At 42.9% G+C, this 13,753-nt stretch overlaps 1 protein-coding gene across 8 annotated transcripts in view; it reads right to left on the bottom strand.

Annotated features, from left to right (window-relative positions):
- The window catches only part of HIPK2 (homeodomain interacting protein kinase 2), a 221,726-nt gene that overhangs the window by 162,212 nt on the left and 45,761 nt on the right, over nucleotides 1-13,753 (bottom strand). For 2 of the 8 annotated variants that reach the window (XM_033193364.1, XM_033193361.1), the window contains exon 1: nucleotides 2,485-2,559. The exons of 3 other annotated variants lie outside the window; for them this stretch is intronic. In XM_033193364.1, coding sequence (XP_033049255.1) covers nucleotides 2,485-2,536 — 52 coding nt within the window. In that variant the 5' untranslated portion in view covers nucleotides 2,537-2,559. Of the gene's footprint in view, nucleotides 1-576; nucleotides 635-2,484; nucleotides 2,565-13,753 lie in introns of those variants that run through there. 3 more of the 8 variants (XM_033193362.1, XM_033193359.1, XM_033193357.1) reach the window with 3 other exon arrangements.

Genomic DNA, 13,753 nt, shown 5'->3' with positions numbered 1-13,753 from the left:
CAAGGAAGTGGAGCTTCTGCAAGCCCTGCTGGTGGTTGGCTAACCTAGTGTTCCTGTCTCTCTGAGCCCCTGGCATTACCTAGAGTGGTTATTTAACATGCTTTCTACTCCATCGACCATCACCCTAGCCCGCATTCTCTCTCAGTAGATGACCCAACTTCCACTTTGTCCAGAAGCCTGAGGTCAGCCTTACTTTCCTCCTTTATTTCCTTCTTCATTTCAGAACATTCCTGAATCTACATCATCCTCCATCCTTCATTCCTTCTCTCCAGTCTGAGAGAAAGAAGTGTTGCTTTTTTCCAATACTAAAAAAGTTCCCGATTCTCATGATCCATATTTGTCCCATTTTCTCTTGAACCTGCTTCCACCACTGTTCTTTTTCTCATAGCTTTCTACTTCTCCCTGCACTTAATTGGATCCAAGTACTCAGTAGGAACTTAATATGGCTGGCCAAATGAATCAATTCCCTCATCTTTTTCTTCTGCCTTCATGCGTGTGCACACACAAAAGCCCAATGTGGAAGGCAAAAGGAGTAACAGCCGCATTCCCCCCTCTTAATTCTTTCCCTCCTCTCACCTGTGATCAATGGTTTATGCTCCCTTTTCTTCAATGCCCACATCTTAATCCATCTCCCCCCACTCGTTAATGCACTATAGGCTCGTGTTCTTGAAGGTAAATGACTTCCTAATTGCCTAATCCGATGGCCTTGTTTCAGCCCGTTCTTCTTAACCTCTGCAACATCTGATACTGCTGACCACAACTTCCTTCTTGATGTTGTTATCTGGACTTCAGTGAATCTGTAACCTCCCCCTCCCGTGTCTGATTGCACATTGTGTGCTCGGGTGGTTCCTCTTTTTCCATTACTATTATTTTTTTGGGACAGAGTCTTGCTGTCGCCCAGACTGGAATGCAGTGGTGCTATCTCGGCTCACTGCAACCTCTGCCTCCCGAGCAGCTGGGACTACAGGTGTGCACTACCACACCCAGCTAATTTTTATATTTTTAGTAGAGACAGGGTTTCACATTGGCCAGGCTGGCCTCAAACTCCTGACCTCAAGTGATCCGCTTGCCTCGGCCTCCCAAAGTGCTGGGATTACAGGTGTGAGCCACCGCACCCAGCCCTCTTCCTCCTTTCACATGTTGGCATTTCCACCGTTTTGACTCTGTTCTCTCTGGCAGATATCATCCATTCAAGCAGTTTAAGCCGTCACCCTCTGTGTAGGTGACCCCCACATGTTTATCACAGGCTGGGCTCTCCCTCAGAGGTTACAGTGATATATTGCTACCTCCTGCTACAATGTCAAAGATGCACTTCCAAAGCTGAACCCCTTATTTTTTCCTAAAAATCTCACCCTCCATCCTAACATCTCCATGACTGTTTATAAAATATTTTTCTAGTCACTTGGCTCCAAAACTATGAACTATGATGGTTCTTCTTTCCGTTCATAGGCAAGAAGGTGCTAAGCCTTATTAATTTCTCCTTCCTTCAAAACATCTCTTGCATCCAATTCTTTATTTCTGCTGTTGCTGCCACTTCCATAGTGAATGCATTTATCACTTTCTAGTAGGACTAAAGCAAATCCAGACATCTTATCTACCTGAGCACTCTGCCTCCCTTTAATTTGCCTATATTTGGCCACCAGATTAATCTTTCTAAAACATCTCTGAGCATGCCACTTCCCTCTCCAAACTTCCAGTGGCTCCCTAGTGTCAAGGAGATAAAGCTGAGAACTCGACACCTTTACATGTTGATTCCAACAATCTGGTTAGCTCCAGCTCTACTAACCTTCCTGGGTGCTCAACTTGAATGAAGCTGGTCTATTCGCTGTTTCTAGAATGTCTCTTATACTTCCTACCTTCACACTCTTACACTGTTCCTCTATCTGGCTTGCCTTTGCTGCTTTTCTCAACTTATCCAAAGACCAGCCAGCTTAGATTCCTTCTCTTTCCAGACCACTCTAACCCAGTGATCATTCCCAACTCTCTGTTCCTACAGCACTTACCATATGCACCATCTGACTTCAGCCCTGACTTCCTAGGGGCAGTTCTGCTAACACCCAGCACCTGCTCGGAGCCCCACCTCCACCCTGGGCCCATGGATCTGCTGAAGGGTGTTTCCTTCTTGCTTCAATCCTGAACTCTGACCTCCACCTACACACTGTGACTGCACATCTGTAGGAATCCTCATGCCTGACAAGACTCTTCTGGCTTGCTTATTCAGAATTCGTACTTCACCCGTTTCTTCCCACTGTTCTTTTTGTTCAATTCAACATCCCCCTTATTCAAGAACAACACAGAATATGGCTATTCCCTATTTATCAGAATCAAGTGAATATCCATATTATTCTAGATGTTGTATAAAATATAGAAATGACCAATTAACTTGGCTTTCAGTAACTTAGCCGCTGAAGAGACAAAGTAAAACAGCCATTTCCTTCATCCTTTCATGTCTAGCCTGCTGCTTATTTTTCAGTCTTTAAGTACCTGGAAGGGGGCGGTCAGAGAAGGCAACAGCAGAAATATGCTGTTCATACATAAAGAAGGTGTTCTCACTGTTTCAAAAAGATTTTGGTGGAAAGGCTGTCCAGGATGCAGAAGTGGAATTTTACAGAGGGGAAGAGGGTGGCTTATGACTTATTTGTTATTGGGGTGACAGCCAAGGGTCATAAAATTGTGGAAATCATCACTGGCTGCCTCTGGTGACAGATGCCCAGGATCAGAGAGGAGGCCTGCATGGCTGGAAACACCCTGCACCACGGCCAGCTGCCTCAGACTCCAGCCCGGCCTGGTGTGGCCCCTGCTGCCCCTTTATGAGGTCAACAGCCACTATTCCAACGACTGGACCCAACGGCCAGTGCAGACGTGTTACCTTTGTTCTGTAGCAGAGGCCACTTTGCTTCAGGCAGCAAAACGCTCAAACAAGATATAGTTAAAGAAAGTCTTTAACAGTAATACTTTTTTAAATCCCTGAAATATCTTCATAAGGAATAAGACACTGTTGGTGGTTTTGTAGCTTAATCTTAAAATAATCTTATGGCAACACACTTATTTCCAAACATTTCTCCTTGAGAGCATTTCTCTGGAACAAATCTTCCTTCTCGATTAGTTTAGCTCTCAGAGAGTTGAGCCCACAACGTTTTACTTCTCTGTTTATTCAGATCTTAAAGTGGGGATAATAAAGTGGGGGTGCAGAGGGGGACTCGATGTTTTCTTCCACTTGAAAGCAAGAGCTAAATGTCTCCTCTCATTTCTTTCTGTACTGACCTCTGGACTAGTCAAGGCTACTTCCTGCCTCATTTGTCAATACCCTTTTCAGGAAAAACAGAGGCTTCATGCACATTGTCAGTTTGACCCAATGGCAAAGTCTCAATCACTTTTTAAGTCATCTCTGCACTTCCTAGTTGGCTCTTGAAAGAGAAGGCGGACTTTACTCCTCCTAGGTGAGAGACCAGGGAGGCTACTGTACTTGGGAGGGCAGGTTTTCAGCCCATGGGGAGCATGCCCAGAGGAACCCAGGAGGTTACAGTAGGGTAAATCTGCCATAACCACACCTGCTCCTAGAGGGATGACCTGACCCAGACTTTTCCACAAAAGCCTTAGTGGCCTCCCAAGATAAAATCTGTCAAAATGGCCACATTTTCATTCACTAAAGGACAGGGAGTCACCATAACCTAGAACTAAAGCTTTTAACAAGTAGCATGCCTATTACCATACTACTCTGTCTCATAAACAGGCGGAAGTCATAAACACCAAAACTCAGATATGCACGGGGTCTTACGTGCTTGTTAATTATACGGACAAGAGTTCATGTAGATGCTACAGAAGTGGTAAGTAAAAAGCATTGAAGAACAAATTTATTAAAATTTAAAACAACTTCTATTATACAACTATATATAAATTCTTCATTGCATATGACAAATGAAAAATAGCACCTATAAAACTGACATTAAAATATATCCTATAGTTAGAAGAATTAAAATCCATTATTTGTAAGACATTTTTCCTTATTACCATAAAGCTGACAAAGTCTCTCATGCCCAAAACAAATACAGGTTACCCAGACTAAGGGTGCACTTTGATATGCTAAAGGCAATGAGGGTTCTGACCCTTCTTTTAGCTACTTTATTCAAATTCTCATTCTGCATTTACAAAAAGCCTGTATAAGTCAGTCTGCATTTCAAAATACTATTTTTAAAACATCTGCCTTCTAGCCTTGATTATAGATGCCATTTATGTCTATAAAATGCTACACTTGACTTTATCTGCTATTCCTCAGGATTCTTAAAACACTCCTGAGTCTCCACGTTTTAAAATCTTAAGTATTAAGTACATACCAGGCTCCAGGACAGATGTTTTATGGACAGGGTAAACATATGTCCCACTGCCAGTTGGACATATGCTTATCCTGTTAGGCTAATTCAGTTATTAAGAGCACCCTCTCTACTTTCATTCTCACAAAGGTCCTACTTTTAAAACTGGGAAGTCATGTGATGGGTTTAAGCTTCTGTGATAAGTGAAAAACATCAGACCCTGATCCCAGAAGTTGGAATCCAGATCTAATTCTTTTTTTTAGGGACAGGATCTTACTCTCTGTTGTTCAGGTTGGAGTGCAGTGGTGCAAACATAGCTCACTGCAGCCTCGAACTCCTGGGCTCACATGATTCTCCTGCCTCAGCTTCCCAAGTAGCTAGGACTATAGGAGCATAACACCATGCCCGGCTTCAAACCTATGTTAATTCTATGCACCTTTTGGTTTCTCTTTGTCTTAGCGGTTTAATGAGAAATTCATTTGTCTAGGGCTACAAATAATGTAATAATAAGAATACCTAAAAATCTTCATGATTTCTTGAAGTCTTAACTCACATAGTTTTTTAAACATTTAATTATATTTTATTTATTTATTTTGAGACAGAGTTTGGCTCTTGTCACCCAGGCTGGAGTGCAAAGGTGCAATCTCAGCTCACCACAACCTCTGCCTCCCAAGTTCAAGCGAATCTCCTGCCTTATCCTCCAGCGTAGCTGGGATTATAGGTGTGCCCCACCATGCCCAGCTAATTTTTGTATTTTTAGTGGAGATGGGGTTTCACCATGTTGGCCAGGCTTGTCTGGAACTCTTGACCTCAGGTGATCCACCCGCCTTGGCCTCCCAAAGTGCTGGGATTACAGGCGTGAGCCACCGCACTCGGCCAACTCATATCGTTTTTTAAAAAAATGATATTTGTTAAGGGATTGGCTCATTTAGTGTATTTTTCCCCACTTATTTACTTAGTTTCTTCATGACTTTATATTTCACAATTAGATGAACTGAAAAGTTGCTTCACATCTGAGTACATTTCCTTTCCATTTCACCACCCCTAAATAAATTATCTACTGGAAGATCAGACTACAAGGATGAGTGAGGGTTCAACCACAATTAAAAAAAAAATTGAATTCAATTTCACTGAATTCTAGCAAAGCTCAAGCTCTGATTCCCAGGGAGGTGATCTCTAAAATAGTGGCACCAATTCTATCGGTATATAATATTTAATTGGGTTTAGCAGATGTAAAACAGATTACCGCTCAGAATCCAGTTGTATTATTAAAGACAATGGAATCATGAACACCTGATTTTAAGAGGTACTAACTTCCTTACTTCCTAAAATCTTTTGGATACATGCTCTGGCTGAATAATGAGTACTTAATAGATGCTAGATGCTACAGATCTTTTTTTTTTTTTTAATAATAAAGAACTCAAAGGAAGAATTCCCATATTTAATGAAATGCCATATCTGCCTAATATAGATTATGCACATAAGATATAATAAAATTATAGAATATGTCAAAAATATATGAATGTTAGAAATATGCATCCAAATGGACATTTTTAAACACCTAGAAAAGAGTTCATCTGTATAACCCTTGAGAACCCTGGATGACATGGTGATCTAATACCTCAGGGCGTCAAAAAGTACTCGGAAAGTTTCCTTCATTGACATACTAAATAATATTCATAGAGTTTTAATAATCCTGCTTATCAAGTTTATATTTCACAAAGAGTACCAAGATAATTTCAGGTTAGCCCATTCTAAATGATACATTTCCAAAACAGTGTATACTGAATGTCCCTGGGGCTTTTATGCCATTTTCAATCAATGTCTGTTTATCCACTAGTTGTGTAATGTTAAATATATAGTATATTCCACCAGAGCACAGCTTAGGATCAACCACAAGCTCTACAGAATTCTTTTGTCAATAATGACAATAACATTACTACTGATTGCAGCACCGGGCATTTGAAAGAAATAGAAAAAAATCTGAAATAAAATCAATCATCAAGTCTGTATTAAGGGTCCTCTATATAAAAAAAGACTAGGGTTGAGCACAACAGGAAACACAAAGCCATCTAAGACATCGTCACTGACCTAAAGGAGTTTAAAATCTCATGGGGATTGCCAAGTACAATGCAAATTAAAAAGGACAGCTGGTAATTCTAAGGCAACATAAACAACTTGCCAAAGTAAACACTAGAAGTTCAGAGGCAGGAGTCACTATGCGTTGTGGTCAGGAAAGGTTTGACAGCAGAGCTAAGACTGAAGCTGCAATTAGAAAGACAGGGCAGAAGGCTGGTGCTCTCAATCCTGCAAACTGGGTGTACTTCAGTCCACCAGGAGAGCGACACTCATGGTGGGAGCAGCCAGCACTGCGGTCTCTGTCCTAGGAAGCTCAGGCTTTGCTTGGAGACAACTGAGGTGTGTTTGCATGGTGGCAATACAATAACGAATGCTAACGCAGTAAATAACCACCAGCATGCACTGTGTACACAACTACCTAGTTATCCAGAATTGTCATCTTCTGATAACTTCTATCTTCTAGAAGTAATTTCTAAATACTCAGAGAGCTGGGAGGAAACCCAACCATGACAGCCGCTCACCTAATTTCTCCTTTCGTCTTCTCTCTCACTGGCTGCCATCTAATACACCATTAACAAGTGGTAGGTGACTGTCCTGCCTGCCTTTGCTCTCTATACGTCAGACTCCAGGTGTTTACTCGATACAACAAAAATACAGCATTTCCCTGTTTTAGAAATGAGTAAATGGAGCTTTAATTTGTCCAAAGTCACTATGCCACTGCTAGCAGGACTGGGATTTGAACTGAGGTCTGCCTGATTCCCAAATCCATGCCACCAACCAAACTTCTTCATTCTTTAGGTTCTCAGACTAGATTCACCAAACAACCAGATGAGTCCCACACCAGCCAAAGCAAAGATGAGGGCTGATAAGTGAAGGAAGACAGACTGAAACTACAGGACACAGCTGACTATATGTTACCTGGTAAAATAGTGGATATCAACAACAATGACCCTAAGTCATCTCTCATTTCTGTATCTTCTGGTTATGACATTTGAGAAATATGACCATAAGAAATGATTAAAATAAAATACATTTACCTATTTAAAGAGGTAACCGCTGCTTATCTGATGCATAGGGGGTCAGTGCAGAGAACTGGTCTTGAGTAAGAAGAGCTGGGCTAAGGGACCTTGGGCAGGTTCTCAGCCAATGGGAAGGCTGGTCCAGAGGGGTAAGGAGGACGTGGATAAAGGAACTGTCTGAGAGAATAAAAAGCAGCAGAAATGTAAGACTCTGCAGAGGAAAAAAATAAGACATGCTGACAGATGAGATGTGAGAGCAAAGGAGAGAGGGGACTAGAACACATTTGGGGGTCAGAAGGAGTGGGGCTCCACGAGTGAGAAGGAAGATGGGAAGTGGAGTTAAAGGGTTGGGGTAGGGGAGAATGGAATCTATTTTCAACAAGTTGAATTAAGAGCACTAACGGGATATCTACGTTGAAATGTCCAGTGTTCAGCTATTCATACTGAAACTCTGAGGCAAGAAATTGCTTAATTTACTGAAGTGTCAGGAGCTAATGGTCTTTGCTAATCAGCACCCAGTTCCTAGTTGCTAGGTTGAATTGTGAATGACGATCACCCACTTTGAAAAGAGAATGGAAATCAATAGGATGGGCTGAGCCTGCATGGGATTAATTGGAAGGGGGAGAGAGCAAGGTGATCCTGAACTGGTTCATGGGTAAGGCCAAAGACAGAGGGACATAGCCAAAAGACCAGCAGGACAGAATGAGAAATAGCCAATGGGGAAAAGAGCTAAATCAAAGGTTCATGCCCCAAAGGGGCTAAGAGAATGGTGCTGTGGACGGTAAGAGCACAGGTCAGCCAGAAGAGCTCGGTTTGGGGCAGATTTTATTTTAGGCATTAGTAACAACAAAGAGGAAATGTTCTACATGCAACAAGAAAAAAGCCAGGTTAGGGAATGGGCACAAGGTCCTGGCTGGCGATGTGGACCTGAAGGCTGTCATCGACACCTGGGTGGACATGGAGGCCCCGTGAGTAAAGCTGTTTCCCAGGAGAAATGCTGTAGAAAGGAGAGCAGATGGCAAATCAAGTAATCCTTGGGGGCAGAGACATTGTCAAATAGTATGAGGAGGACAGTATGAGTCACAGGGAAACATCAAGGATGAAATGATGATAAACACAATTAAGGGATTGATCCAGGAGAACAAAAACAGAGAAAGAGTGGCAGAGCCTGGCTGGGAATGAGCCAATAGCCCTCTTTTCCCACAGGGTCAGGAGCAGGGAAAGAAGGGGTGCTCTCCTGGGAAGAGAACCAAATGCACCATGTCACGCCTCCTGCTCTTCCAAGAAATGTGGTTCTCTTAAGAACTTTCAAAATCTTTTATGTCATCTGCCTAGAATCTGCAAATGCTACCATAAGCTGTGTTTCTTTGAGAAAACATCCCTTTCCTAACATTTGCAAATTGTCCACACATCTATCTACCTATTGACTCATTATTTGTCAGTTACATGTTCAGACTTAATTCTCTTTCTGCAAGCTGCTAACTTGGCCCCAAATAACTCCTTTTGGTAACTTTGCTATACTGCGCTGAATGAAACCATCAACCGCTGTGGGTGAGCCAGCCTTGCCCTGTAGTGGGTGAGTACAGGCAACTCATAATTGTTTATCTACAGGACATGGTGTTAAGAGCTCATAAGTAATCTGAAAATTTCCAATCCAATCCAGTGCTGAAGCAAACACCAATAAGACACAAATGCTTTTTCAGTTTCTTTCTCCAGGAAACTGATGGGATCAATGAAAAGAAAATAAAACAATTCAAAGAATCCTTTTTGAAACAAGAGTTGCATTGGCTAAGTTTTTTTGTTTTGTTTTGTTTTGTTTTTTGAGACAGGGTCTCACTGTCACCCAGGCTGGAGTGCAGTGGTGCAATCATAGCTCACCGTAGGCTCAACTTTCTGGGCTCAAGAGATCCTCCCACCTCAGTCTCCCAAGTAGCTGGGATTACAGGTGTGCGCCATCATGCCTGGCTAATTTATTTATTTATTTTTTATACAGACGGGGTATCCTTATGTTGTCCAGGCTGGTCTCAAACTCCTGGGCTCAGGCGATCCTCCTGCCTCACACTCTCAAGGTGCTGGGATTACAGGTGTGAGCCACTGTGCCTGGCTGGGCTAAGAACCTTAATTATTTAGAAAAACACAAAACACCACTTTCTAAACATAGCGTATGAATCTGCCAGGGTTGCGGTACCAAAGCACCACTGACTGGGCAGCCTAAACAGCAGACGCTGTCTTGCAGTTCAAGAAGATGGAGTCCAAGACCACGGTGTCAGCAGGGCTGGTTCCTTCTGAGGGCTGGAAGGGAAGGGCCTGTTCTAGGCCTCCCTCCTTGGCTCGCTGATGACTGTCTTCTCTGTGCGCCTCTTCACATCACCTTCCCTCCGTGTGTATCTGTGTCCGAATTTCCCTTTTAATAAGGACATCAGTTGTATTGGGTTAGGGCCCACCCTGATGACCTCACTTTAACCTGATTCCTTCTATAAAGTCCCTACTTCCAAATAAAGTCACATTCTGAGATACGGAAGGTTAGGAATTTAAGGCATGAATTTGGGAGGGGGGAGACACAATTCAAACCCTAACAACAGTTTTAAGGAAACCAAAAGCATTTTACTGAAGTATAATTTTCTCAGGTTAAATAATTACCACATTCCAAAAGAAGTCTCTTCGGAGATAAGACATTTCATTTTGTGCTTTCTCTATATCTTGCCTTAAAGGACCTATGAGTTCATTTCAATTAGTCTAATATCATAGGTGGAAACAAGTAAAAGCATAGTGTCTATTTTAAATTAAGCTCTGCATGAGTTGATGTTACAACGCTTCTGAAAAAGGCCATATAGGAAAGTACCTCTCAATCTACTGAGGGGCAACTGTACTCACTTTGGTATAAAAGAGAATCGGGGCCAGGTGCAGTGGCTCACACCTGTAATTCCAACACTTTGGGAGGCTGAGGTGGGTGGATTGCTTGAGCCCAGAAGTTCAAGACCAATCTGGGCAACATGGTGAAATCCTGTCTCTACAAAAAACAAAAAAAAATTAGCCATGGGTGGTGGTGCACACCCGTGGTCCCAGCTATTCGGGAGGCTGAGGTGGAAGGACCACTTGAAGCTGGGAGGTAGAGGTTGCAGCGAGCTATGATTGTACCACTGCACTTCAGCCTGGGTGACAAAGTAGACCCTGTCTCTGAGAGAGGGAGAGAGACAGAGAGAGAGAATTGGGAGTGGCTTATTAGTAACACAAAAACTAGGTTTCCAGTTGTGATTCTGTGTGTGTCTGAGGCAGAACCTAAGCAGGTCCCCAAAGCCACCTCAGGAGTGGCTGGCAGCAGGCGGGCAAGGTCAGGCCACCCCTCTTCATGCCCCTCAGCATCGAGAAGGAGCCCTGACTTGGTCCTTCCTCACACACCCTCTCTCACAGGCCATCCACATTGTTCCATTTTTCAACCCTGCATTTTCTTTCCAATGGAGGATCTCAAGAAGACAACCTTTTAAATAAACTTGATGGGATGAAAAAGGCAAACACCCACAAACTATAAAAACAAAATCAGCTGTACTTCTGGTTTCAACCCAGAGGAATTCCATTTAAATCCAGGTTTTTTCAAAGATCTAGAAGGCTGCTCCCTTGGTCCCTGAAATGTTCTAAATAAGGATGGTTAAAGTTTCAGCAGTACTAGTTTTCAGGTGTTTGAGTCACAAACCTTTACGAAAGCACCTTCCCTGAATTTTTCAGCCACTTCCTAACATGACATACCAATGTCCCTCCATTCACTACTGGTTCAAAATCCTCACTGACCACCTCAAGAGACAAGTTAACCAGACCTGCAGCAGATAGTGAGGCCAGGTGTATGCCTGGCAACACAAGGTAAGCCTCATATGGACTTTTCCTATCCTTTAGAAATGTTTGGTAAAGTCTAAATCAAGACTAAAAATCTGGTAGGCTTTTTCTCTTTTGTGCAAAAGTGAATTTGTTAGCCTTAAATATCTGGTACTATGTTGGTAAAGTAAAATGATGCGTTTTACTAACTGAACACCCATTTCCTGCCCAGTCCACAGCTGAGGTGCCTTTTTGAGCTAACTCAGGTTCTACTTCAGAAATGTTTGCTGCACACAGACTCAGAACTGGAAATCTACTCTATTCTTTCCCATTTTGGTGGTGGTGTCACCATGTCACTGCTAATTTTTTTTTTTTTCCTTTTGTTTTTGGAGACAGAGTCTTGCTCTGTCACCTAAGCTGCAGTGCAGTGGTGAGATCTCAGCTCACTGCAACCTCCACCTCGCAGGTTCAAATGATTCTCCTGCCTCAGCTTCCCGAGTAGTGGGGATTACAGGCATGCGCCACCATGCCCGGCTAATTTTTGTATTTTTAGTAGAGATGGGGTTTCACCATGTTAGCCAGGCTGGTCTCAAACACCTGACCTCTGGTGATCCACCCACCTCGGCTTCCCAAAGTGCTAGGATTACAGGCATGAGCCATCGCACCTGGCCCTAATTTTCATTTATACTAAAAACTGTGTAGATTCTATTACTATGTGTCCCCCCACCAAATGATATGTTAAGTCCTCACCCCCAGTACCTGTGAATGTGATCTTTTGTGGAAATTGGGTCTTTTCAGAGGTAATCAAGTTACAATAAAGTCATTAAGGTGAGCCCTAATCCCATATGACTGGTGTACTTATAAGAGGAGACACAGGCATATACACAGAATGGTGGCCACACAGCGACAGAGGCAGAGACTGGTGCAATGCAGCTGTAAGCCAAGGGATGCCCAGCATTGTTGGGAGCCATCAGAAGCCGGGAGAAGGCAAGGGGAGGATTTGTCTGGAGTCTCCGAGGGAACGTGACCCTGCCGACTCCTCCTCCAAAACTGTGAGAGAAGACATTTCTGTTGTTTTAAGCCACCTAGTAACAGTTTGTGTTAGTTTGTTACAGTCACCCTATGAAACGAGTACCCTCTGCAAAATAAAACTCAGGATGTATTTCGTTGAAAAGGCATGTCTGTACTCAAGCTACGATAAAGTATTTATAATATTTGCAAAGTGGTGCTGGCCAAATGGCAGGTTGCCCTCTCAGCCTCCCAGCCTGTGTCTGTGGCCTCTTGGTTGAAAAGCAACAGAAGCATCTACAGCTTTACTCCCACGTTTTAGTCTTAATTCCTGCCAGGGTACTATACACCTCCACTCCTTATGCAAATATATTTGTTCATTGTGATTGAGGTTTGACTTCAAAACAACAAAAATTCTAAGGAAGGCATCTAAAGTTCGATCTGTTCTCATCAGCGACGTCCACCGTTAAGAGGCCACAGACGGCACTTCCTCAAACCTGCCTTTTCTAAACCTCAACTTCTTGCTGAGTTATATAAAGAAACCAGGACAAAGGGCCGCCATCTGGGTTCTGCTCTCAGTGCAACACCTGTTTGCACACCCCTTGTACTCATGTTTATGTATTTCTCTGAGCATTTCTCTCATAGGCTGTTCTCTAACTACAAAGAAAACTTTGTGAAAGATGTTGTGCAGACACAGTGATGCCAGGGATGCGAGATGCAGATAACCCTTTCCCCAGGCTCTCTTTAAATACAGGATTCATTTCATCCCCCTCTTAAAGCACAATAATCCATCCTTCTTACTCAATGTAAATAGCAACTGCTATTTACAACAGGAGCTCCATGTTACAACTCTTTTGTTCCTTGGAGAATTGTTTCATTCCCCTCAGTTGCCTTTAACTGACATCTGACTAAACTCAATTAGGGATCACTTTGGGAAAGGTACCACCTCCACAACTCGCAGGGAGAGAGAAGAGCAGGAAGAAACGAAAGGAAGAAAGCTGGAGTGTGGGGAAAGTTGGCAGGGATGCTGAGAGGAAAAGGAAAAAGAAACTACAGATGAGAAAAAGGTGAGAAGAGAGAAGGCAAGTGAAATCATATTGGGAGCATACTCAGAATAATAAAGTAGCATTGTAATGTGCTTTGTAAACTATAAAGCACAATAAAAATGCAATGCACTATTATTTGCAATATTTAAATAGCTGCTTTTGTGTGTGTGTGTTTGTGGATATGAAAATCAGCTGGTACAGCGATCCTTTGGCAGGGCAACCAGTGGCCCATTCTAAGCTGTGCAAATTAAAGTGGGTTCTTTGGTCTGCTGCAAGGACATTTTTCTACTGTGAGTCACTGTCATCAAGCCAGTCCTGGCGTTATTACCCAACAACTCCATGGCACTGAGCCACTTACACCCAGTGCTGGGAGGAGGTGCCCACTCAGATAATACTGGTTCTTGCAGTGGGGCACCTTCCTCCCGGCATACATCTAAGACGTCTGATAGCTCTCCTATATCTTGCTTTAAAACAGAAAGGATGG

The sequence above is a fragment of the Trachypithecus francoisi genome, unplaced genomic scaffold (genome assembly GCF_009764315.1).
Source record: "Trachypithecus francoisi isolate TF-2019V2 unplaced genomic scaffold, Tfra_2.0 Lachesis_group4, whole genome shotgun sequence".
Lineage (NCBI taxonomy): Eukaryota > Metazoa > Chordata > Mammalia > Primates > Cercopithecidae > Trachypithecus > Trachypithecus francoisi.
Note: the sequence above shows the minus strand (reverse complement) of the source record. Positions and strands in the feature narration are given on the sequence as shown.